The sequence below is a fragment of the Nomascus leucogenys genome, chromosome 21 (assembly GCF_006542625.1).
Source record: "Nomascus leucogenys isolate Asia chromosome 21, Asia_NLE_v1, whole genome shotgun sequence".
Taxonomy (NCBI): Eukaryota; Metazoa; Chordata; class Mammalia; order Primates; family Hylobatidae; genus Nomascus; species Nomascus leucogenys.
In genome coordinates, this window is record NC_044401.1 from 21,392,360 (window position 1) to 21,418,544 (window position 26,185).

Genomic DNA, 26,185 nt, shown 5'->3' on the forward strand with positions numbered 1-26,185 from the left:
GCAGAGCATCAGTGAGGTCAGCTATTAGCATCCATTTTGATATGCTGGCATTTCATTGGATATTGGACATTCACAGCATCATTCTCTTCCAGGAAGGGAGAAGAGCTGTGGAGTAGATCTGTGAGCAAAAGAGAAATGGAAGACAGTGGCTGATCCCAAATACATTTGAGTAGCAGATAATTAAGAAGAGTTATACAGGCCAGAGACAACGAATACAAAGAATCTAACAGTCTACCCAAAAATTATGCCCTAAAATAGTGACTTCTCAACTAGACTTAATTTCTCTGCAGTGTCTGGAGACATTCAGTAGTTGTCACAACTGAGCTGGAGGTACTGTGTTATTCCTGGTATTTAGTAGGTAGAGATCAGGGATGCTGCTAAACATCCTACAGTGTACAGGACAGCCCCTACAACAAAGAATTAACCAAAATGTCAACAATGCTAAGGCTGAGAAACTCTGACCTAAAATGACAATCATTATGATTAACCATGTGCATAGCTGAAAAGATCCATGAAAAGCCTTAAAATAGATCGTAATAAACATTATGTAGTCATATCTTTCATTCCAATGTGATTTGTGCTATTCTTCCCCCAGCTGACCCCTACTTTAGGCCAGCTCATTGTGACTGATGTGCTCATCTGTGTTGTCTCACTGTCTTACTTTTTTTTTTTTTCCAGTATGGCAAGCAAGTAGCACTTTTATTTTCAATTATTTTATTTGATTTTTTAAATGAAAATTAAAACTATATTTAAGGCCTATAACATGATGTTTTTATATATCTAGATATTGTGGAATGGCTAAATCAAGCTAATTAGCATATCTGTTACCTTACATACTTATCATTTTTTTGTGGTGAGAACATCTAAAACCTACTCTTTTAGTACTCACCATCCTACTTCTAATGAGAACTGACATGTATTGTGCCAGGCAGTATGATAAGGACTTTTTGTATGGATTGTTTGTTATTAATCCTCAGAACAACCCTATTGTGAGGGAGGCTCTAATATTATCCCCATTCTACAGATGAAGAAAATGAGACTTGTAGGGAGGTTAAATTGCTTGCTCAAGTCACACTAGACAGAAGTTGGAAAGCCAGGATTCAACTGCAAAAACTGAACTCCAGAGTCTGAATTTCTCCCTCTGCACTGCCCTACCTCTCATAGTTTTCCACTGTCTCGTTCCTATTGGTGCTTTGGTACTGGAGAGTGTACATGCTGTCAGTCATTCCACTTGGCCTCTGCCACCTGCACTGTTTACTGCAATCTCTTGCTGGGGGTAATAGGGAACAGGCAGTAGTGAAGACATTACCCTTGTCTTAAAGAAGGCTACCTTGGGCAAACAGACAAGATACAGAAAAATGCAGATCATAGAGAGTACAGAATCAACTGCAGAGAGTGGGAAGAAGGAATGGAGACAATGATAAACAATGAAAGCATTAGGAACCTGAGGACAAGCCCAGGACGAGCACCATCACAATGCTACGTGTAAAGGCAGCTCTGTATGCCATGAACCAGGAGGCACTTTCAGGAATACACACACATCTGTGATAATACAAGGCAGCATATGCTGAGTGGCTTTTTGAATACTTCTCCCTACAGGGACAGGGCAGCCAGGGGAAGGCATCATGGCTGTGGAAGGCCCAGGTAGGCTTTGGAGGATTAAGGGGACATCTACCTGAAACTGTTAGTCTGACAAAGACCTAAAGTCTTAATCTGTTGGAAGACAGGTAATATTTTTTGGGAGGGTGGGGGTGTATTAACAATCAAAATGGAAAGTATAGAAAAGAGAAAACTTTGATTTAAGGAATCTTTTCTAAATAATCAAGAACCCCAATTCAGAGTGGTGGTGGGAGCAGGGGGTTGGGGAGGAAAACAAAAAGAAAAGTGAGAAAAATGAGTAGACTCTCTAGCACAGCAGTGTATTCACAGTAATTAACTTTTTAAAAGTTCCTTCTTGATAGATGTCATCTGAGTAAATGGCATAAAGAAAAATTCATTTGAGTAGGTATTTTTAATAAGAAAAATTAAAAGAGTGATAGGAGAGGCACAATATTCATGGTATTAAATGAACATCCATTGTCCAAAGGTTCTTAGTAGAAAGCTCCCTAACAATACAGTATTGCAGAAGTCAAAACCCATTATTTAGGCGGTAATTATTCTGGTACAGATTTACATGTGCTGTACTTGTTGTCACTCCCGTCAGTTCCAGTTTCTTCTTCCAGGCCTAGCCTGAGCATCTTTTTCAAGTCTCTACCTGGCCCTTTCATAGTGGCATGGACAATGTCTTTTCTAGCCCAGAATCATGGGCACCTCCTTTGTTCTCAAGATGAAAATATTCTCCTTGTAGCTGCCTAACTACCCAAGTTCTGTGCCTGTGGACCCTCAGACTGGCCTTTTACTGGTTCTGGAACCTCACCTTTCAGAGACCCTTTTTCTCAGTTACTTTGCCCCTTTGTCTGCTCTTAAAAGAGTGAGATTTGCCCCAATTCCAGTCCTTGTGCTCAATTTGAGGATTTCAGTACCTCTTTTTAGAATCCTGATTCTCTGCTAAAAGCTCCCAAGCTCCTATAATTAATGGGTCATTTGACTATTTGCATCTTATTTCACTTCTCCTGACCTCTGGGGAGCCTAGTAAGATTAATCGTTCAGGTGATGAAGAGTAATGACTAACAGTATACCATTTTTACCATATAGTCCTCTGACACCAAGCTAAAGCCTCTTTCATAACTTCCTGCCCTAATTCTTATTTCACAATGAAGGAAAATAGTATTAACCCAAATTGCTGGGTCTGGACCCATTTATGGTGTCTCTAAAGGATCTCAATGATGATGACAGGATCTTCAGTAACAAGGACATAAAGCAGACACAGATGTACACTCATATTCAACTAGCAGATGCCAAAAAAAGTGTTACTGTTCTACTGATCTTGCTGACCAAGTCAAATGAATTGTACATTACATTATGGCTATGGTATGCTGTAGCTGTAATTTTTAGAAAACCTTTGACTTGTGAGAGAAATAAAAGGAAGCAGCATACACAGAATAAAAAAGACCGGTCATAGCTATTTTTATGAGTGCTCTTAAAATTTAGACTAAACAGTGAAAAGTCCCATAGAAAAAGCAGGGAGGAAAGCAAGGAAACATAAATTATAGGCCTGATTACCAAAATCTATCTCAAATAAAGAAGCTTTCCAATAAATTCCATGTAATTACTCTGCAAACTGCTAGAAATCCATGGTTATTTGACCATGAACAAGGCTACTATCAACGCAACACAGTTAAAATTATGTATTAGACAAGAACTGCTAAAAGATAAAATGGGATATAATCATAATCAGGCTATCAAAGTCTAGCTGTGAGAGCAGATATAAAAATAAATAAAGGAGTGTGATGTATGCAGTTTTCTGCTTAGTAATCAACATATTAAATCAGGAAGAAAAAGTAATATATTAAACTAGCTCTGGAATAACGAGAACAAATACAGGAATTTAAGCCCATCAAAATGAAGTTACATACTTAGGACTGGGGTGACTGTTATACTGTTTCAAACATCTTAAGACCAAACAAGCTTTGGTATCATCACACTGTTTGGTTGTTACTGGGAGAATGCTGTAAGTTATGATCAGATTGATCTGTGCAAGAATACAGGCAGGTTTGGGGGAAAAAAGAACTGACAAATAGCAAGTAGAATGCCTTGCACGTAGTAGCTGTCACTGTATTTGTCTCATCAAGGTATGAAATAAATTAAATGTCAGCTAAACTGCATAGCACTATGGATGGACCCATTTATGAAAACCAGGCAACTTAGTGGTTTCCATACTCTTATTTCAAATTGGAGTTTCAAACAAAACACAATGTCTTATGAAAACAGTTTTGTCATTTAGGACTTTTCTATGGACTGGGAGAGAACATTTGAAGGCAGAGAATCTCCCATCTATGTTTGACGGTTAGCAAGTGACTGGCTTTATTAATGATGGAAACATCAAACCAGTGACTAAGCCAGTGAATTTGGGGACTTCATCAGGATGAAGCAAAAGGCTACAGAAGAAGCACGAGGTGACAGCCCAAACCAGACGCTTTTCCAGAGAAAGACAAATTTGCCACTGATGTTTCAACTGTCTATCTTCTGGAGTAATGGTTCTTAAAGTGTGGCCCCCTTTGAGAGTGAAAAAGATATCTTCATAATAACACAATCTTTTTCTCTCTCGTTCTCTCAGAAGTGTATATGGAGTTTTCCAGAGGCTCCATGACGTGTGATGATTTCTCTGACAGCTAATGAAATGTGTGAAACAGATCTGAGGATACAGCTGTCTTCAATTAAGCCAGACATTAGTTGCAGAAATATAAAACAATGCAACTCTTCTCACTAAATAATTTTGTTTGTAAAAGTATTTTTTCATGAAAATGTTATTTAACAGATGATGGATTATTTATTATTATTATTTTTTTTTATTATATTTTAGGTTTTAGGGTACATGTGCACAATGTGCAGGTTTGTTACATATGTATCCATGTGCCATGTTGATTTCCTGTACCCATTAACTCGTCATTTAGCATTAGGTATATCTCCTAATGCTGTCCCTCCCCCCTCCCCCAACCCCACAACAGTCCCCGGAGTGTGATGTTCCCCTTCCTGTGTCCATGAGTTCTCATTGTTCAATTCCCACCTATGAGTGAGAACATGCGGTGTTTGGTTTTTTGTCCTTGCGATAGTTTACTGAGAATGATGTTTTCCAGTTTCATCCATGTCCCTACAAAGGATATGAACTCTTCCTTTTTTATGGCTGCATAGTATTCCATGGTGTATATGTGCCACATTTTCTTAATCCAGTCTATCGTTGTTGGACATTTGGGTTGGTTCCAACTCTTTGCTATTGTGAATAGTGCCGCAATAAACATATGTGTGCATGTGTCTTTATAGCAGCATGATTTATAGTCCTTTGGGTATATACCCAGTAATGGGATGGCTGGGTCAAATGGTATTTCTAGTTCTAGATCCCTGAGGAATCGCCACACTGACTTCCACAATGGTTGAACTAGTTTACACTCCCACCAACAGTGTAAAAGTGTTCCTATTTCTCCACATCCTCTCCAGCACCTGTTGTTTCCTGATTTTTTAATGATTGCCATTCTAACTGGTGTGAGATGGTATCTCACTGTGGTTTTGATTTGCATTTCTCTGATGGCCAGTGATGATGAGCATTTCTTCATGTGTTTTTTGGCTGCATAAATGTCTTCTTTTGAGAAGTGTCTGTTCATGTCCTTTGCCCACTTTTTGATGGGGTTGTTTGTTTTTTTCTTGTAAATATGTTTGAGTTCATTGTAGATTCTGGATATTAGCCCTTTGTCAGATGAGTAGGTTGCAAAAATTTTCTCCCATTCTGTAGGTTGCCTGTTCACTCTGATGGTAGTTTCTTTTGCTGTGCAGAAGCTCTTTAGTTTAATGAGATCCCATTTGTCAATTTTGGCTTTTGTTGCCATTGCTTTTGGTGTTTTAGACATGAAGTCCTTGCCCACGCCTATGTCCTGAATGGTATTGCCTGGGTTTTCTTGTAGGATTTTAATGGTTTTAGGTCTAACATTTAAGTCTTTAATCCATCTTGAATTAATTTTTGTATACGGTGTAAGGAAAGGATCCAGTTTCAGCTTTCTACATATGGCTAGCCAGTTTTCCCAGCACCCAGCACCATTTATTAAATAGGGAATCCTTTCCCCATTTCTTGTTTTTGTCAGGTTTGTCAAAGATCAGATAGTTGTAGATATGCGGCATCCTTTCTGAGGGCTCTGTTCTGTTCCATTGATCTATGTCTCTGTTGTGGTACCAGTACCATGCTGTTTTGGTTACTGTAGCCTTGTAGTATAGTTTGAAGTCAGGTAGGGTGATGCCTCCAGCTTTGTTCTTTTGGCTTAGGATTGACTTGGCAATGCGGGCTCTTTTTTGGTTCCATATGAACTTTAAAGTAGTTTTTTCCAATTCTGTGAAGAAAGTCATTGGTAGCTTGATGGGGATGGCATTGAATCTATAAATCACCTTGGGCAGTATGGCCATTTTCACGATATTGATTCTTCCTACCCATGAGCATGGAATGTTCTTCCATTTGTTTGTATCCTCTTTTATTTCATTGAGCAGTGGTTTGTAGTTCTCCTTGAAGAGGTCCTTTACATCCCTTGTAAGTTGGATTCCTAGGTATTTTATTCTCTTTGAAGCAATTGTGAATGGGAGTTCACTCATGATTTGGCTCTGTTTGTCTGTTATTGGTGTACAAGAATGCTTGTGATTTTTGTACATTGATTTTGTATCCTGAGACCTTGCTGAAGTTGCTAATCAGCTTAAGGAGATTTTGGGCTGAGATGATGGGGTTTTCTAGATATACAATCATGTCATCTGCAAACAAGGACAATTTGACTTCCTCTTTTCCTAATTGAATACCCTTTATTTCCTTCTCCTGCCTGATTGCTCTGGCCAGAACTTCCAGCACTATGTTGAATAGGAGCGGTGAGAGAGGGCATCCCTGTCTTGTGCCAGTTTTCAGAGGGAATGCTTCCAGTTTTTGCCCATTCAGTATGATATTGGCTGTGGGTTTGTCGTAGATAGCTCTTATTATTTTGAGATACGTCCCATCAATACCTAATTTATTGAGAGTTTTTAGCATGAAGGGTTGTTGAATTTTGTCAAAGGCCTTTTCTGCATCTATTGAGATAATCATGTGGTTTTTGTCTTTGGTTCTGTTTATATGCTGGATTACATTTATTGATTTGCGTATGTTGAACCAGCCTTGCATCCCAGGGATGAAGCCCACTTGATCATGGTGGATAAGCTTTTTGATGTGCTGCTGGATTCGGTTTGCCAGTATTTTATTGAGGATTTTTGCATCAATGTTCATCAAGGATATTGGTCTGAAATTCTCTTTTTTGGTTATGTCTCTGCCAGGCTTTGGATTATTTATTATTTTTAACAAATGATTTTTTTAAAATTTTATTTTTGAGACAGAGTCTCGCTCTGGAGTGCAGTGGTGTGATCTCAGCTCATTGCAACCTCTGCCTCCCGGGTTCAAGCGATTCTCCTGCCTCAGCCTCCCAAGTAGCTGGGACTACAGGCACATGCCACCATGCCCAGCTAATTTTTTTGTATTTTTAGTGGAGACGGGGTTTCACCATGTTAGCCAAGATGGTCTTGATCTCCTCACCTCGTGATCCGCCTGCCTCGGCCTCCCAAAGTGCTGGGATTACATGAGTGAGCCACCGCACCTGGCACTAATGAGTATTTTTAAAATCTTAGTTTGAATTTCTAATACAGTAAAGAGATAGATACAGCCCATACACTCAAAAGCTCTTCAGGGTCCTCAAAATTTTTTGAGTGTAAAGGGGTCATGAGACCTAAAAGGTTGCGAACTACTGCTCTGGAGCCTTTACTGAATTGTGCTGGAACTATCTCCTTTTTCTTTCCTAATAGCCTATAAACACTTTGAGAACAGGATCCTCTATCCCCTGTTCATCTCAGGATAGCCTTAGTACTAATGATTGTCTTTGTTGTTTGTAAATTAAATGAACAAAAGTCTTGCCATATTCATAACATAGAAACATTAAATTCAAGATTTACATAGTGAAAAATTGGTTTCCTTAAAGTGACAGATGAGAAGCTAAGCTGACTCTGAATTAATTCTCTATTTACAGGCCGATTTCTGAAACTAATAGAAACAATACAGTACCATTAATGGCTTGTGGAATTCGTTTTATTGCTTGATGATCACCCTAAGTTTATTTCTATGGACCAAGCATCTGAAAAACTGCAAAACAATCTGTGAAAACAGAAACATAATTGATGTTTTAGGGTGGTCAGATTATAGATATTTCCTTTCCACTGTCACTGCTGTTGATACAATGTTGCTTATGTAATAAACAAACATATTTGTCCAGTAGATCTCTGGACTCTGAGGAAAACATAAAATAGTTACTCCTTTGTTAGCAGAGTTGATAAAGCCAAAGGAGACTGATGGGCTAGGATATGGATGTTTACCACCTAACCCTGTTCTCCTCAAACAAGCAAGCACATACAGTTATAATGCAGGGATCTGAAGAAAGGAGAGAAGGACCTGTTCCAACAGTCTTGATTCTTTCTAGAGGCTCTGTAGCTATGAAATAGAGAAAATAATGTTCTTGGAGAACACTGATGGGAAACCCACTTATACCTCATTTTCTTAAATGCCTAAAAACATGTACATGGTAAATATTACAGCATCCTCTTAAAAAGTGAATAAAACTACTCAGGACAGTGCTACAGTATTTTTCACAAAAGGGAGTATTTGTTCATTCTTTCATTTATTCAAAAAAACATTCATGTGGTTCCCTCTACATATAAGTGCTTTGTGGTAGACACTGTAGGACACACAAATGAATCAGACACTGATACTCATCCTGTTCTCAAGAAGTCTGTATTTTAGTAGGGTTGACTGTAATGTACAAAAAATAAGATAAAATCAAAAGCGGTAAGAATTATAAGTTATTATGGGTATGACTGGTGTTATAGTATTTAGATATACCATGTGTTTCATAAGTGTACTATATGATGCATTATTACTAATACTCAGTGTCTTACAGAGGAGATAAAATATAGGCACACATCTGTGCTGACATATGTATCTGCAAATAAAAACTGAAAAAACCCTCTGAGTGTATCATTTGTAATGAAGAACCAGAATTATGGTTAGTACCAAAGAATACTGAAGATGACAGATGTGATGTTTTTGAAAAAACAAGGAACTGGTATTGCACATAACAATAGTGATAAACCACAGTAAGTTATAACAATTCTGAGCCATAATAGAAACTCTTAACGGAAAGCTGTAATAAGATACTGCTTTAAGCCAGTTTGGATTTAATTACCTCACTTTTGTGTCCATAAAACCAGCTTCCACAACCCATTTTTATTGGACAGGATTCAATGAATGTTCCTATAATGCTGTGGTGTCAGTACTAGAACATGAATATGAGTACTACAAGACAGTAGTCTTTAAACTGGGGTACATGTACCCCTGAGGGTACATAAAGACTTTCTATGGGTACAGGCATGGGGAGATTTAAGGGATCAACGTCTACATCCACTATTCATACATACACTCTCTGTGTTCTATGAGTTCTCCTTTTCCAACAACACTTTCAAAACAAATTTCTTAGCAAACTCTTATCAAGTGCATCTTCCTGGGTTGGAAACCCCTCTGGGGCATCAGACAAAGGTACAACTTAGAAAGCCTTAATCCTGAGAGTCCTATGAGGACAGAGCAGAGCAGAGCAGCAAGAGCAGCAGCAGCAACAGGTTCAGAACCAAACAATGGATGGAGCAGTGCCTTGTGTCTTCAGCTGAGGACAATGCAGGGCAAGTCCTCATGCCTTATCTTTTAGAAATGAGATGGGTACCAGAGGGATATGTATTTACACATTTTGTTTGGTTGAAAAACGAAGTCAGACTTTTCCTGAACGACTGGTTTGGCTGTCCAATTTGTTAATGAGGACTTTTACATTAGATGGCAAATGTTAAAATATATCCTTTTACAACTATTTAAACATTGAATGAAAAAATCTAGATGCCAGTTAAAAATGTGAAAAGGAGTACTTAGTTTTTCAGCATTCTTTTGGTAGATATAAGAACAAACATTTAAAAACCCCTGCTCTGAGAGATACACACTTTTTAAAAAGAATACAAATGCAATGTTAAGTAAGATTTTTTAAGTTAATAGTTCTCCATTCAGAGTGTTCTTGATAAAAATCCTTGTGTGTGGACCAGCCTTATGCAATGGTTTTTGTTCTTTGCAATATAATGTGGGGAAATCGCACAGGCTTTGCTCCTTCTTGACCTTTCTGAGCCTCAATTTTCACAGCTATAAAATGGAGATAATCCTAAACCCTGTAAATTTATCATGAGAATTAGAACTGACAGATGTACAGACTCAGCTCAGTGCTTGGCAACACATCACTGGCACTAAGTAAAGAATGGCAGCTATTATATATATATTTTAGTCTTTGTGCTGTGTGAGAAAAACCACAAATTGGAACGAAAATCATTTAGCGCTCTTTTTGCATGAAAATGTAGCTACGGACCCACCAACTATGGTGTGCATTTTGAGTCATTTTGTTCCCCAGAAATGTGGACAGATTTTAGTTAATTTAGCCATATTCTCTCACCTGATACCTTCTTTGAAAAAAATGGGTGGTCATGTAGGTCAGGAATACAGGCTGTGGTACTGCAGATTGGGTATAAATCGATAATGAACAACAATTACCAGAGTTAATATTCAAACAGTATCCCATTTCCAGGAAACATCTGACATGTAAATGGTAAAGCCTTGTTACCCACAGTCAGTCTGAGGGCCAGCAGACTTGACATCATCTGGGAGTTTGTTATAATGCAAATTGTGAGGCCCACCCCAGACCTACTGAATTGGAGTCTGCAGTTTAACAAGATTCCTATGTGATTCAAATGCACTTTACACTGTGAGAGGCATTGGTAAAGAATAGGCCACTAGCAGGGAAGATAAAATCACCAGGTGTACATGTAATTCAGGTGGGAGCTCTCAGTTGCACCTGTTTAATTAAAGCTGCGTAAGGCAAAATGATGGAGTCTAACTTCTCCTGACAGACTGACATACACACATGCCACAAACATACACATGCATAGATCACTAGTTCTCAGTTGGAGGTGACTGCCCCCCAGGAGACATTTGGCAATGTCTGGAAACATTTTTAATTCACAACAAAGGGATGCTGCTAAACATCTTGTAGTGCACAAGATGATCTCCACAATGAACAAATTATCTGGCCCCAAGTATCAACAATGCTGAAGATGGAGAAACCCTGGCATAGATTATCCCTGCATAAAGGCACATAAACTGGAACTATTAATGGAAAAAGGAGTCATAATTTGACTACACAGCTCTTAGGGAATGAATTTTAGATCTGCAGAGTTCTGCACCTCAAGGTCTATGCTACTTTGGAGATCATAAAAACCCTGGTTAAAAGCAATCAAAATTATTGATCTGCTTTGGCTAGCAAACCAAGAGTTCATGATAACCTGCATTAGCATATAATGCAAGTATCAATGCTAAATCCTGTTAATATGCAAAGAAAAATAATGGAGACAGAAAATTAAGTTACTGTGTTGTCTAAAGTCCATTCCTACTCAAAGTAGGAGGCAGGCTTAGGAGGCTCAACTCCACACCCTCCTCACCCTATACTTTCTTCAAGACCAAAAACTAGCCTCAAACTTCAACCTTCAAATGCTCCTGGATACAAGGCAAGAAATAATGATTTAGGGTGGACCATTCATCACTATCAGAAGTGCTAATTCCTTCAAATTCAGAAGCATAAGCAGCTCTCTTTCCCTCTCTCACACACAGGTACAACCACACAATGTGTAACAATCACACGCATGCAACTGGCTCTGAAAAGATTCCATCAGGGCCTACTGCTCTCAGTTCTCACTGGTTCCTTGTCCTGAGCTCCCAAGTTGATGGCTAAGGGTATAGTTTTTTCTGCATATAAATTCGTTTACCTTCCCAACAGGCTTTAGCAGACTAGACAGCTGACTGTCCTATGGTGCGCTCATGAGAGTGGCCCAAGGAAATAGCAGGTTATTGGAAAACAAGTAGTAAGGAAATGCTTAGAGCAAATGCATTCAAATAATCAGATAGAGCTTGGGGAACAGATGGGGATGCCAACCAATTTACAAAAACCATGAAAAAGATGCTTATGTTTGTATCATGCTGAAAAATATGCATCATGCCCCAGGCTGAAAAATATGCATTATGCCCGCTCCAAAAACACTGAACAAAATGGAAGCAACTGAATTTTTTTCTAAACCTTTTTTGCAGGTTACTGCACTGCACTCACTAATCACCATTCCCTTTTAATACTCTTAATTATACTGAAAATAATCTTCCCTCCCTTATATCCTAAAAAAACACACCCCCTTCTCATAAAAATGAAATAGCACATGCTATAATTTAATACGTTGAAAATAAATATTTAAAAGTTTTTGTGAAACTGTTCTCTAATAAAACTGTAAGAACTGTGGTATAGAGAGGAAAAATATTTCACTGTAATTATGCTCAAGGCATTGTCAAAACCCTTAAATCGAATGAATTCTAATGCTAAGGCAGGAGAAAGAAGCACTTTGACAAAGTTTTTTTTTAACTATTTCACCACCAAAGCAGTTTACCCATGGACTCTGCCACTGGGTTGAGAAGTCCCATGACCATTCAAGAAGAAGCTGCTATGCTTATCTTTTCAGGCTCTCATGTGTCTCAAATAGGGATGGGGCATGGCCAGAAACCATGGGCAAGCCTTTTGCCAAGACCTTGGATGAGATCATCATCAACCACACCCCAGCATCCTGCCTAGCATCTTCTGAATTTTACAAGCCACAGCGCTTGGGGCCAGCCTCCTGTTAAGTTCTCATAACAGAAAAAACTAAAAGTGGATTCCCACTAAAAAGATGCAGAATTCTTATACGATTATTTTCAACATGTTCCTCCTATGTAATGTAATTACAGAAAATTACAGAAAAGAGCAGATTAGAATCTCAAAAAGAAGGACTCAATTTCCAAGACGATGACCCTAAATTAGTTTCCTTTTAAAATGTTCTCTCGGCCGGCACGGTGGCTCACACCTGTTATCCCAGCACTTTGGGAGGCCGAGGCAGGTGGATCACGAGGTCAGGAGGTTGAGACCATCCTGGCCAACACGGTGAAACCCTGTCTCTACTAAAAATACAAAAATTAGCTGGGCATGGTGGTGCGTGCCTATAATCCCAGCTACTCGGGAGGCTGAGACAGGAGAATTGTTTGAACCAGGGAGTCAGAGGCTGCAGTGAGCTGAGATCGCTCTACTGCACTCCAGCCTGGCGACAAAGTGAGACTCCGTTTCAAAAAATAAAATAAATAAAACATTCTCTCAAATCCTTACACAACTTTCAAAAAGTAAGTTCTGTGATAAGGATGATAGACATGGATTTGATAATTAACTCATTCCTAATTATGAATTCTCTATACCTATCAGAATGTAAATAGTTATAACTTCATCCATGACAAGTCCTTTGGTTCAATTCCTCAGGGATTCCATTCTACTTTAGCTTCTGTATAACAGTACTACAAAGCTGTAATTACATCCTCTATAATCAGTCCATTCACAGTATACTTGAGAGTGCCACAAATTTAAAACTTTGACCTCACTACTGAGGTGGAAGAGATAGTTTATACTACATGTAAAATACCCTCCTGTTATGCTGACAAATTTAAAACATAAAAGAAAATAGCATGTCATAGTAGTCGTCATTTAAGAGGGAATTATTATGTTCCTGATAACAGAGTTTCTCTTCCGTCATGTCTAGCATCAGACTCTCATCAATAAGCACTTTCCTACCAAACCGCATGCTCTTCTCAAATGTTATGAAAACACCAAACCCATACAGATGTCTCTCAATTCTCCTCATTTAATTGCTATCCAATATGAGGATAAGATATATGTGAAGTGGTTCCTAGAATAACGTTGTGCTAGTGCAAACCAAGTTTTAATTGGCACAGAGGTCTATCAGTGAAGTGTATAACTTCTAAGCAATGTGACTAAATTTTTTCTTAACTAAGAATCAAGGAGTTGAACATCAAACATTAATGCACCACATACTTTGGTTCGAGCAAACCATTTGATAAATAACCATATTAATAAAGACAGCAAGGCCAGGCGCGGTGGCTCACGCTTGTAATCCCAGCACTTTGGGGGGCCGAGGCGGGTGGATCACGAGGTCAGGAGATCGAGACCATCTCTTCTAAAAATACAAAAAATTAGCTGGGTGCAGTGGCGGGTGCCTGTAGTCCCAGCTACTCGGGAGGCTGAGGCAGGAGAATGGCGTGAACCCGGGAGGCGGAGCTTGTAGTGAGCCGAGATTGCACCACTGCACTCCAGCCTGGGCAATAGAGCAAGACTCCGTCTCAGAAAAAAAAAAAAAAAAAAAAGACAGCAGCAACAACTAATACCAAATGCTTACCATGTGCCAGGACAATGAGAATCTTAGATGAATTACTGCATTTAATTTTCATAAAAAGCCCCTGGCGTAAATAAAATTATTGCCCCCATTTTTCATATGAGGAAATTGAGGCTCAGAGATGTTAAATAACTGCCCAGATCAATTCGTTGGTAAAAGTAGGGTCGGCCTTGAAGCCAGGTCTAATTGCATCATCTCAAGCTTGTGCCTATTTTCACAGCCTTCAGGCCAGACTGCCTACTAATTATATGTTACCCAGGCAATTTAAACTAAATATTCTTGCCCTTACTCTTTTACTAAGGCTCCTGGTGAAATGCAGCTGTTACTGAGCAATGGTAGTCAAATAAAAAAGCAAGATAACTTTATCAAGATTTTCCTCTGTCATCAAATTCAGGCACTCTTTTGCATATTGTATATGAACTGACACAACTCATATAATTACATAATTTCTAAATTACATATATATTTAAGCACATTCGATGAGTTAGTAAAGCATGAATCACAAAATAAAATGCACTTTACATTTTTCAGATTAAAGAAGCTAACTGATCAAGAAATCAAGTCTCAGGAGGAGAAGGAGCAAGAAAAGGAGAAAAAGGTCACCACCCTGAAAGAGGAGCTGACCAAGCTGAAGTCTTTTGCTTTGATGGTGGTGGATGAACAACAAAGGCTGGCGGCACAGCTCACCCTTCAAAGACAGAAAATCCAAGAGCTGACCACAAATGCAAAAGAAACACATACCAAACTAGCCCTTGCTGAAGCCAGAGTTCAGGAGGAAGAGCAGAAGGCAACCAGACTAGAGAAGGAACTGCAAACACAGACCACAAAGTTTCACCAGGACCAAGACACAATTATGGCGAAGCTCACCAATGAGGACAGTCAAAATCGCCAGCTTCAACAAAAGCTGGCAGCACTCAGCCGGCAGATTGATGAGTTAGAAGAGACAAACAGGTCTTTACGAAAAGCAGAAGAGGAGCTGCAAGATATAAAAGAAAAAATCAGTAAGGGAGAATATGGAAACGCTGGTATCATGGCTGAAGTGGAAGAGCTCAGGAAACGTGTGCTAGATATGGAAGGGAAAGATGAAGAGCTCATAAAAATGGAGGAGCAGTGCAGAGATCTCAATAAGAGGCTTGAAAGGGAGACGTTACAGAGTAAAGACTTTAAACTAGAGGTTGAAAAACTCAGTAAAAGAATTATGGCTCTGGAAAAGTTAGAAGACGCTTTCAACAAAAGCAAACAAGAATGCTACTCTCTGAAATGCAATTTAGAAAAAGAAAGGATGACCACAAAGCAGTTGTCTCAAGAACTGGAGAGTTTAAAAGTAAGGATCAAAGAACTAGAAGCCATTGAAAGTCGGCTAGAAAAGACAGAATTCACTCTAAAAGAGGATTTAACTAAACTGAAAACATTAACTGTGATGTTTGTAGAGGAACGGAAAACAATGAGTGAAAAATTAAAGAAAACTGAAGATAAATTACAAGCTGCTTCTTCTCAGCTTCAAGTGGAGCAAAATAAAGTAACAACAGTTACTGAGAAGTTAATTGAGGAAACTAAAAGGGCACTCAAGTCCAAAACCGACGTAGAAGAAAAGATGTACAGCGTAACCAAGGAGAGAGATGATTTAAAAAACAAATTGAAAGCGGAAGAAGAGAAAGGAAATGATCTCCTGTCAAGAGTTAATATGTTGAAAAATAGGCTTCAATCCTTGGAAGCAATTGAGAAAGATTTCCTAAAAAACAAATTAAATCAAGACTCTGGGAAATCCACAACAGCATTACACCAAGAAAACAATAAGATTAAGGAGCTCTCTCAAGAAGTGGAAAGACTGAAACTGAAGCTAAAGGACATGAAAGCCATTGAGGACGACCTCATGAAAACAGAAGATGAATATGAGACTCTAGAACGAAGGTACGCTAATGAACGAGACAAAGCTCAATTTTTATCTAAAGAGCTGGAACATGTTAAAATGGAGCTTGCTAAGTACAAGTTAGCAGAAAAGACAGAGACCAGCCATGAACAATGGCTTTTCAAAAGGCTTCAAGAAGAAGAAGCTAAGTCAGGGCACCTCTCAAGAGAAGTAGATGCATTAAAAGAGAAAATTCATGAATACATGGCAACTGAAGACCTAATATGTCACCTCCAGGGAGATCACTCAGTCCTGCAAAAAAAACTAAATCAACAAGAAAACAGGAACAGAGATTTAGGAAGAGAGATTGAAAACCTCACTAAGGAGTTAGAGAGGTACCGGCATTTCAGTAAGAGCCTCAGGCCTAGTCTCAATGGAAGAATTTCCGATCCTCAAGTATTTTCTAAAGAAGTTCAGACAGAAGCAGTAGACAATGAACCACCTGATTACAAGAGCCTCATTCCTCTGGAACGTGCCGTCATCAATGGTCAGTTATATGAGGAGAATGAGGATCAAGACGAGGACCCTAATGATGAGGGATCTGTGCTGTCCTTCAAATGCAGCCAGTCTACTCCATGTCCTGTTAACAGAAAGCTATGGATTCCCTGGATGAAATCCAAGGAGGGCCATCCTCAGAATGGAAAAATACAAACTAAACCCAATGCCAACTTTGTGCAACCTGGAGATCTAGTCTTAAGCCACACACCTGGGCAGCCACTTCATATAAAGGTTACTCCAGACCATGTACAAAACACAGCCACTCTTGAAATCACAAGTCCGACCACAGAGAGTCCTCACTCTTACACGAGTACTGCAGTGATACCGAACTGTGGCACGCCAAGGCAAAGGATAACCATCCTCCAAAATGCCTCCATAACACCAGTAAAGTCCAAAACCTCTACCGAAGACCTCATGAATTTAGAACAAGGCATGTCCCCAATTACCATGGCAACCTTTGCCAGAGCACAGACCCCAGAGTCTTGTGGTTCTCTAACTCCAGAAAGGACAATGTCCCCTATTCAGGTTTTGGCTGTGACTGGTTCAGCTAGCTCTCCTGAGCAGGGACGCTCCCCAGAACCAATAGAAATCAGTGCCAAGCATGCGATATTCAGAGTCTCCCCGGACCGGCAGTCATCATGGCAGTTTCAGCGTTCAAACAGTAATAGCTCAAGTGTGATAACTACTGAGGATAATAAAATCCACATTCACTTAGGAAGTCCTTACATGCAAGCTGTAGCCAGCCCTGTGAGACCTGCCAGCCCTTCAGCACCACTGCAGGATAACCGAACTCAAGGCTTAATTAATGGGGCACTAAACAAAACAACCAATAAAGTCACCAGCAGTATTACTATCACACCAACAGCCACACCTCTTCCTCGACAATCACAAATTACAGTAAGTAATATATATAACTGACCACGCTCACCCTCATCCAGTCCATACTGATATTTTTGCAAGGAACTCAATCCTTTTTAAATCATCCCTCCATATCCCCCAAGACTGACTGAACTCGTACTTTGGGAAGGTTTGTGCATGAACTATACAAGAGTATCTGAAACTAACTGTTGCCTGCATAGTCATATCGAGTGTGCACTTACTGTATATCTTTTCATTTACATACTTGTATGGAAAATATTTAGTCTGCACTTGTATAAATACATCTTTATGTATTTCATTTTCCATAACTCACTTTAATTTGACTGCAACTTGGTGAAATACTTTAACATTATAAAACAGTAAATAATTTGTTATTTTTACCATTGCTTGCTAATTTTCTTTTGGTCATTCTGTGTTATATTTCTGCATGTACAATAGAATTTTGTCTTTTGCTTACAGTCTCTATTAATTCTTCCTTAAAAACAAACAGGACCTATGTCCCATTTATGGTCAACTTCTAATTACATATTAGAGGAAAGAAAAGTGGTTCAAATAAATAAAAATTACATCTCTTTGATTTCAAAGTGAACTGTAAGATCTTTCAGAAGCAAACCTAACTTCATGCTTGGGATGTATTTCAGTATCTCTGGAGCCCAGCACAGTGCTTAGACTACATTAGGAACTTAAATGTTTATAATAATGAAATAAAATACTACCGAATAATTTTGGTTTTCGTGAGCACATAGAAGCAGATGATAAAATTAAAAAGCTCTGACGTGATAGGAAGCCAGAGAAAGTACATTTGGAAATACAGTTACGTTGACAATCAAGAGTTGACTGTATTTCTACCAGAGATCAAAACTCTCACAGGACATATATGTCTACAACCAAAAGTGGAATCAGCCACTGTGACATAAACTCTTGAACACTCTACTTCAAAGCAAAAAAAAAAAAAAAAAGTCATTCTTGTTTCTTTTTCCTATGGGGTTCCCAAAACAGTTTGAATTACTTAATGTAGGTGCTACCTACCCTGCTCATAAGGGGCCTGCATTCAGAAGCTTATAGTTTTTTTTGTTTTAACCTCTTACAGCTTTTTTTAAACAAGCAAATAAAAGCCAAAGATAGTTATGAACATAAGCTACAGAAAAGGCATATTAAAAAAAATACAGTATATTAGTTGAAAGAAGTAATATAGTGCAAATTTCTTCTGTGATTATTATGCCATTTACAATATAGATGAGAATAACTCAGCCAAATCCTCCTAGAAATTCTGGTATCTGCCTCATGGGACTCCCTGGGGATAATCCATACTTCTGAGCAAAGAACAATAGCTTTCAGGGAACATTTTAAGTTACAAGTGTGGTCCCCAAGTCACATTCCAAAAAGACGATTTCAGACAAAGTAGCTTATTGCCATTTCCCTTTTTCTAACCTCATAATTGTTAATTTAGTGTGGTTAATTTTATTGCCAGTTATTGATTTTAAATGCAATTCATTTAGACATCCAGGCAAACTGTGAAGATCTTTAAGAGTAAAAGGAAGCTTTCATAATTATCCTCCTTTCCCCTGCAAAATCAATTTCATGATAGTAAAGCGAGGATTTGTTGACAGAAACACTTCCATGGTGACGAACTGCAACACCAACGCTATGGGCTTGCATCATCATTAAATAAATTTGGATGAAAGCTGAGGCTGCTGATGAATGAGAAAGCTTATGTTTAAACACATTTATCTTAGGAATCAACAGTGACCCAACTGTATTACAAAATACATGATGGTCTAAATGTTTATTAAAACTTTTTTTAAATCACTTGGGCCAGAACTCCAGAAGGAATGGCAAACTTAATTTTAGCTCTTTCAAAACAGACAATGATAATGCTGCTGCTTCATGATATCTTTTTCTAGTTACTGAGAGTGGGTACATGTAATATTTTGGAAGGCATCGATCAACTAATCATAAAATTATGAACAATGGAAATCAGAATTTAAGAACAAAGTCTTCCCAACTTTGTCACATAATGGCATAAACAAAACACATGCTTGGGTGGCACTGGGGGAAACAGATAAAGAGGCAGAGATAACCAGCCAAGGGATTCCCATCACCCCAGGTTCCTCTTGGCTGTCCCAAGTGCTGGTGGGGGACGGGGGGAGGGAAGAAATCCATTCTTGGCACACTTGTAACTAATAGAGTTTGGGAGCCAAATTTGGGCTATTCATCAGCCCACCCATTTTGAAAGGATTCAATTTCTTATGTGAGCTACAGAAATTCTCTATAATAAAGTTAACACCATAAGTCTTGTGTTCTATTATGATAATGCACAAATTCTCATTTAATCATTTGTTCCAGATTTTAACTATATAGAGGCTTCCTAAGTAGTTAATCTAACATAACTGGAAATTTACCAAACCTTCAAGGAATACCTCTTTTTCAGAAGTACCTCTACTGGGAGGATTCCTTCAGTATAATAATTTGTATCAGCATCAAAATAAATTTTAGGAGACACATTAATAACGTGTAGATTATTACAAGTGTTACTAATTAAAGTTCATAAAGGCAGCATAATTTCTGCAAAACATCTTTTTTTCTATAGAATTACACCTAAAATGACACACTGTAGATTTCTGGCCTTTAATTTTGAAAAGATTTCTTATTTTTTTGTGTGCATATGAGAGAGGAGAGAGAGAAAGAGATTAGAAGATTACAGAACTTCCTTTTTCATTGACATATAATCATAGAACTCCCCCAAAAACCAGGAAAGAAAGAGGAAGTGACACTGGAAAACCTTCAGAAATCTTCATATGAAATATGTGGGGGTGGAGGGTTGTATTCTTTGGTCCATGAGGGCTCACAGAAGATAGACTGCTTTTTCGTCTCTCTGAAAAACTCATACCATTCTTTCATTGGTCTAAGTCCTCGCTTCAGAACCAAGTTTCATTTTACTCACATTCCCACTATCTCTTTAACTCTTTAAAAGGTAGAATCCTATCACAGATTTGAATGATTTTATCATGTTTTTTCTATTTAAAAGCAATGGCAAAACTTTCCCCAGGAGGATGCCACTGCTCTCTAGGGGCACTGACAAAAATAAAATTGTCATCCTTACTAGGAGGACGTTGTGTATTACTACACTTGAATCTGCACACATGAGAAAGAATCTTGATACTTGTTCAATCAAGATCATGATAAAATTACATACACTCTTTGTAAGGTCTCCACAACTATATTTTACAATGCTAAGACATTAGGCTTTAGGTCTTCATGACACCCATTTTATTAGTCCATTTTTATACTGCTATAAAGAATACCTGAGACTGGGTAATTTATCAAGAAGAAAGGTTTTATTGATTCACAGTTCCTCATGGCTGGGGGAGGCCTCAGGAAACTTACAATCATGGCAGGAGGCAAAGAAAAGCCAAGGCACATCTCACCTGGCAGCAAGAGAGAGAGAGAGTGCACAGGGGAAACTGCCACTTTTAAACCATCAGGTTTCATGAGAACTCCCTCAGTATCACAAGAACAGCAGGGGAAACCGCCCCACGATCCAATCGCCTCCCACCAGGTCCTTACCTCGACACATGGGGATTACAGTTAGGAGATTTGGGTGAGGACACAGAGCCAAACCACATAACCCATAAAGGATAAAATTAGGGGAGCTGTGAGATGGTCATAGAAGGGATATTTTATCAAAAATGTTTAGAGATTTGTAGTCTAAGGATTCCATGGTCTTTACTGGTTGAAGTAAAACTCCCAATAAAAACATTTTGGTAGCTTCTTTGATTCTGAATATTTACAAAGTGAGTCTCCTTTGAAATATGTTGGACAAAGGCAGGGAAAGACCTTTAAATTAACCAACACTCTAGCTTTTTCCTATACCCTGATTTCTGTTATTGTTAAGATTTTTTTCCTCCAAATAATCATTTTGCTTTGTAATCCCAAGAGAAAAGACAGTCAGGCGAAAATGCATGCCCCAAAACTCTTATAGATCAGCGTGTCTCAAAGTAAAATCCAAGATACCTGTGTGAGAATCCCCTGATATTAAGTTCCACTTAGAGCTATCCAGTCAGAATCTCTGCGGGCGTAGGGCCCAGAAAGCTGCATTTTAACAAACTCTTCTGCTGGTTAATTGTGCCCTAAAATGGTAATTCAAATTTTGATCTTTTTCTGGGCTAGCAATATGCTGTAAGATACTCTCTCCCAGTGCTGGGTAGTGGCAGTGAGCCACAGCTCCCAGACAGCCACACAATCATGAGGGTAAACAACCGATACTGTACAGCAGCAGTTCCCAATTTGGCACAAGGGACTGTTTTCATGGAAGACAATTTTTCCATGGGCGGGGGGCTGGGGGGATGGTTTCGGGATGAAACTGTCCACTCAGATTATTAGGCATTAGCTAGATTCTCATAAGGAGTGCTCAGCCTAGATCCCTCTCGTGCAGTTCACAATAGGGTTCGTGCTCCTATGAGAATCTAATGCCATTGCTGATCTGACAGGAGGCAGAGCTCAGGCAGTAATGAGCGCTTGCCTGCCACTCACCTTCTGTGTGCCGCTCTGCTCCTAACAAGCCATGGACTGCTACCAGTCCGTGGCCCAGGGTTTAGGGGCCCCTGCTCTACAGTGTACTGTGTTGCTAGACAATTTTGCCCAATTGTAGATTTATGTAAGTGTTCTCTGAGCATGTTTAAGGTGAGCTAGGCTAAGCCACGATATTCAGTAGGTTAGGGGTATTAAACGTATTTTCAACTTTTAATATTTTCAACTCACAGTGGGTTTATGTGGTTTTAACCCCATCATAAGTCAGAAAGCATCTGTATTGACAAGCACTGGCAAATGTATTCTGACCATAGTCCCTCTCTTTAAATTACACCTGTCCTAGGAAATGTGGCTGTTCTACCCTCTAGTGGCTGGCATGACAAACAGAAGGTTTATTCTCCAAGTTTCCTTTTTATTTAAAAGGAAAGCTGAATAAAAACTTCCATTTTATTGGGTGGGAAGATTCCCAGTTTTATAACTGCAGCAAAGCATAGATGCCTAAATCTTTGGCTGAGCTGAAGCAGGCTGTCTGACACCTACAAGGTCTGTTTCTCTCTCAATCCCAGGCCCTCAACTTAAATCTGCAGCATTTCTTGGGAAGGGTCCAGAACACACATTCAATAACGCAGTTAGATGAAACAAAACAAAGGACTCCATTCAACTTATGGCACAGTGAAGCAAATACAAGAAAGGGCAAGGAAGACAAGTAGTTTACTAAGGTTCTCAAACCTTAAACCCCATTTAAATTCATTTTACTTAAACTCCAAGCCCTTTCCTTTCCAGCAGATGGACCCTTTCCATTCCTCAAAGTACATCAAGAAGCGTAAAGCTTTTGGGCAGTCAATATGTCAGAGCAGGCATCCCCCAAAGGCAACGCTGTAGGGTAAGGAATCTTGAGGGAGTCTAGCGAGTTAACTGGCCAACACCTCTAAGTACTTCATAATTTGATAATGAATTAACACCATTTACATGGGAGCACTTACAAATCTGTCAACATTCCACCAGGTACCAGGTTTTACACTTAGAATGCTGCCATAAAAATGTATTCAGGAATAACCTTTGGCATTGCAGTCAGCCATCCCAGGGATAATCACTTTTACTTGTGGCATCATTTAAAATTTCATTGTCAAAATTGTTGATCAAGGGAAATAAAACTTATCTTATTATTTGAGGCAATATTTTGAAAAACTGAAACTAGTTTTCTTATTTTAGTGAGTTCTTCCTCCTCATAGCCAAATGGTCCTGGTATGATATTTGAGGGGTTACCTGAGACCATCTTTTTTTTTTTTGCCTCTGTTTTAATTTATTTATTTCAATAGGTTTTTGGGGAACAAGTGGTGTTTGGTTACATGAGTAAGTTCTTTAGTGGTGATTTCTGAGATTCTGGTGCAACCATCACTCGAGCAGTGTGCACTGCACCCAATGTGTAGTCTTTTATCCCTCACACCCCTCCCACTCTTTCCTCTGAGTCCCCAGAGTCCACTGTATCATTCTTATGCCTCTGTGTCCTCATAGCTTAGCTCCTGCTTATGAGTGAGAACATACAATGTTTGGTTTTCCATTCCTGAGTTACTTCACTTAGAATAATGGTCTCCAATTCCATCCAGGTTGCTACGAATGCCATTATTTTGTTCCTTTTCATGGCCGAGTAGTATTCCATGGTGTATATATACCACATTTTCTTTATCCGCTTGTTGACTGATGGACATTTGAGCTGGTTCCATATTTTTGCAATTGCGAATTGTGCTGCCATAAACACACATATGCAAGTATCTTTTTCATATAATGACTTCTTTTCCTCTGGGGTAGATACCCAGAAATGGGACTGCTGGATCAAATGATAGATCTACTTTTAGTTCTTTAAGGAATCTCCACACTGTTTTCCATGCTCGTACTAGTTTACATTCTCACCAACAGTGTAAAAGTGTTCCCCTTTCACCACATCCACAACAACATCTATTATTTTAATTTTTTTGATTATGGCCATTCTTGCAGGAGTAAGGTGGTATTGCACTGCGGTTTTGATTTGCATTTCCCTGATAATTAGTGAAGTTGAGCATTTTTTTGTATGTGTGTTTGCCATTTGTATATCTTCTTTTGAGAATTGTCTATTCATGTCCTTAGCCCATTTTTATGATGGGATTGTGCCTCTGTTTTGTTTAGCTCTTTAAAGGCTAGCCATGTTTGGACAAATACAATATACAAATATAAGCCCTACAGACCTACAAAGCCTACCTTGTCCTCAGCCATTCCTGAGGCATTTTGGATAGGTGGAGGTGAGGTTACTAATGAACATTCATGCCTGTGGTGGTTACAAGCTAATACAGAGGGAATTGAGACTTCCCAGAGAGGACCTTTTAGAAAGGTCTAAACAACAGAGGGAGTTATCTGCTGTTCTGGCAAAAGGCAAAGGTGGTTGGTTATCTAGATTCTTTTTCTGCCACAGGCATAGTAGAAATGGAAAGCTCCAGTTTCTCTGAAAACTCTAGTTTATGATATATTTGAAAGAAACAAAGGTACAATGTATTAACACAAATATAAATGTTCAAATGTGCATATACTGTGGACCAATCTGTCAATCAAGTGAGTGGAAATGATCCTTATGCAACCAAACTTGAGTCTCAGTGACATGCACAGTATCTTAGTATGCAATATGTTTTCTTCAAAGCATCACATGTACACAATCGATCAATCCACTGATCATGACACATTAAACTGTTTACCTCTCACTTGCCACTGGGACAGATATTATGGAGATGAAAGATTCACTGCCCTTGAAGAGCTTATTAACCTGGGCAAGAAATGAAACAAGAAACAAGAGTATCAGACAACATTTAATCAAGTGGGAAACTGTCAATCTCTACCAATAAACTGGAGATTAAGGAAGACTATAGTAGATTAACAAAGCCTCAGTTAAGTGAAGTGATTGGGGGAAGGAGCACTGGAGGCAGGCAAATAGATCAGGTTCTAGTTTATGCCTTTTCTAGTCAGCTGTGAGGCCCTGGACAAGTCATTTAACCTTTGTGAAATAAGCGAATTGAACTTGGTGATCTTTAAGATCACATCTGGTTCTAACTTCCAATGACTTCTGAATTTGAAGTCTTGCCACCCTCCTTAAATCATTTAAAATTCCTTTTGGGAAATGAAGTTGGCGCATAAATAAGCCAACAACCTGCATGAGTTTTTTTCCCCCAGAAATTAAATTTCTTCCTCATTTTTTCACTTATAGATGTCAAAACTACTAGATGTTTCCTTCTCTAAGATTCTATGAATTGGCTGGGCATGGTAGCTCATGCCTGTAATCCCAGCACTTTGGGAGGCCAAGGCGGGCAGATCATGAGGTCAGGAGTTCAAGACCAGCCTGGCCAACATGGTGAAACCCTGTCCCTACTAAAAATATAAAAATTAGCCGGGTATGGTGGCGGGCACCTGTAATCCAAGCTACTTGGGAGGCTGAGGCAGGAGAATCGCTTCAACCTGGGAGGCAGAGGTTGCAGTGATCCGAGATCACGCCACTGCACTCCAGCCTGGGCGACAGAGCAAGACTCTGTCTCAAAAAAAAAAAAAAAAGATTCTACGAATTTCTTTTACCCCTAATCCTATCAGCTTTTCCTCCCCATTAGAGCATTCTTTCAACTTTAGGACTATTAATGGTTTTGGCCCGGTAACTCTTTGTTGTGGGGAAGGAGGAGGTGTTCATGCACTGTATAATGTTTAGAAGCATCCCTGGCTTCTACTTACATACCATGTAGCATCCCCCAACTGTGACAATAATGTCTCCAGACATGGCTAAATATTCCCTGGAGGGCAAAATTGCCCTCTGGTTAAAAATCACCACATTAAAGAGATGGACTAAGTGACTCTATAAGCCAGTTCCACTCTTATATAACACTGTGGGAAAAATCTGACAACTCATATGAAAACTCCTATGTCTGGTGTCTAGAGATGAGAACTTTGAATCTGACTAAACATAAGCCTCAAAGCAACTTCAAAAACCTATACTGAAGAGTTTTGTTGTATAATTGTTTCCACTTACTTGACAGACTGGCCCAGAGCATGTTCATACTTGAACATTTATATTTGTATTATTACAGTATTTTGTACTTCTGTCTCTTTCAAAGATACCTAAATTATAAACTAGAATTTTCAGGTCAACTAGAGCTTTCCATTTTTCATGTGCCCTTGGGAGAAATAGAGTCTAGAAACCAACCACCTTAGCTTTAAATGGAGTCGGGGGAGAAGGGAATTGGTTTTCAGCAGGAATCCCAAGAATTGAAGAGATAACTCTCTACTGTTTAGACCTTTCTAAAACGTCCTCTCTGAGAAGCTGCAATTCCC

The 26,185-nt window shown here is 39.0% G+C and overlaps 2 protein-coding genes across 2 annotated transcripts in view; one reads left to right on the forward strand and one right to left on the reverse strand.

The window, feature by feature from the left end:
* The window catches only part of LOC115830392 (filamin A-interacting protein 1-like), a 31,098-nt gene extending 13,401 nt beyond the window's left edge, over window positions 1-17,697 (forward strand). Inside the window, exon 2 of the mRNA XM_030801922.1 lies at window positions 14,563-17,697. Within this exon, the coding sequence (XP_030657782.1) occupies window positions 14,678-17,356 (2,679 nt within the window). The 5' untranslated portion in view covers window positions 14,563-14,677 and the 3' untranslated portion in view covers window positions 17,357-17,697. The remainder of the gene's footprint in view (window positions 1-14,562) is intronic.
* Window positions 1-26,185, reverse strand: part of CMSS1 (cms1 ribosomal small subunit homolog) — a 372,199-nt gene that overhangs the window by 324,840 nt on the left and 21,174 nt on the right. The window lies entirely within an intron of this gene.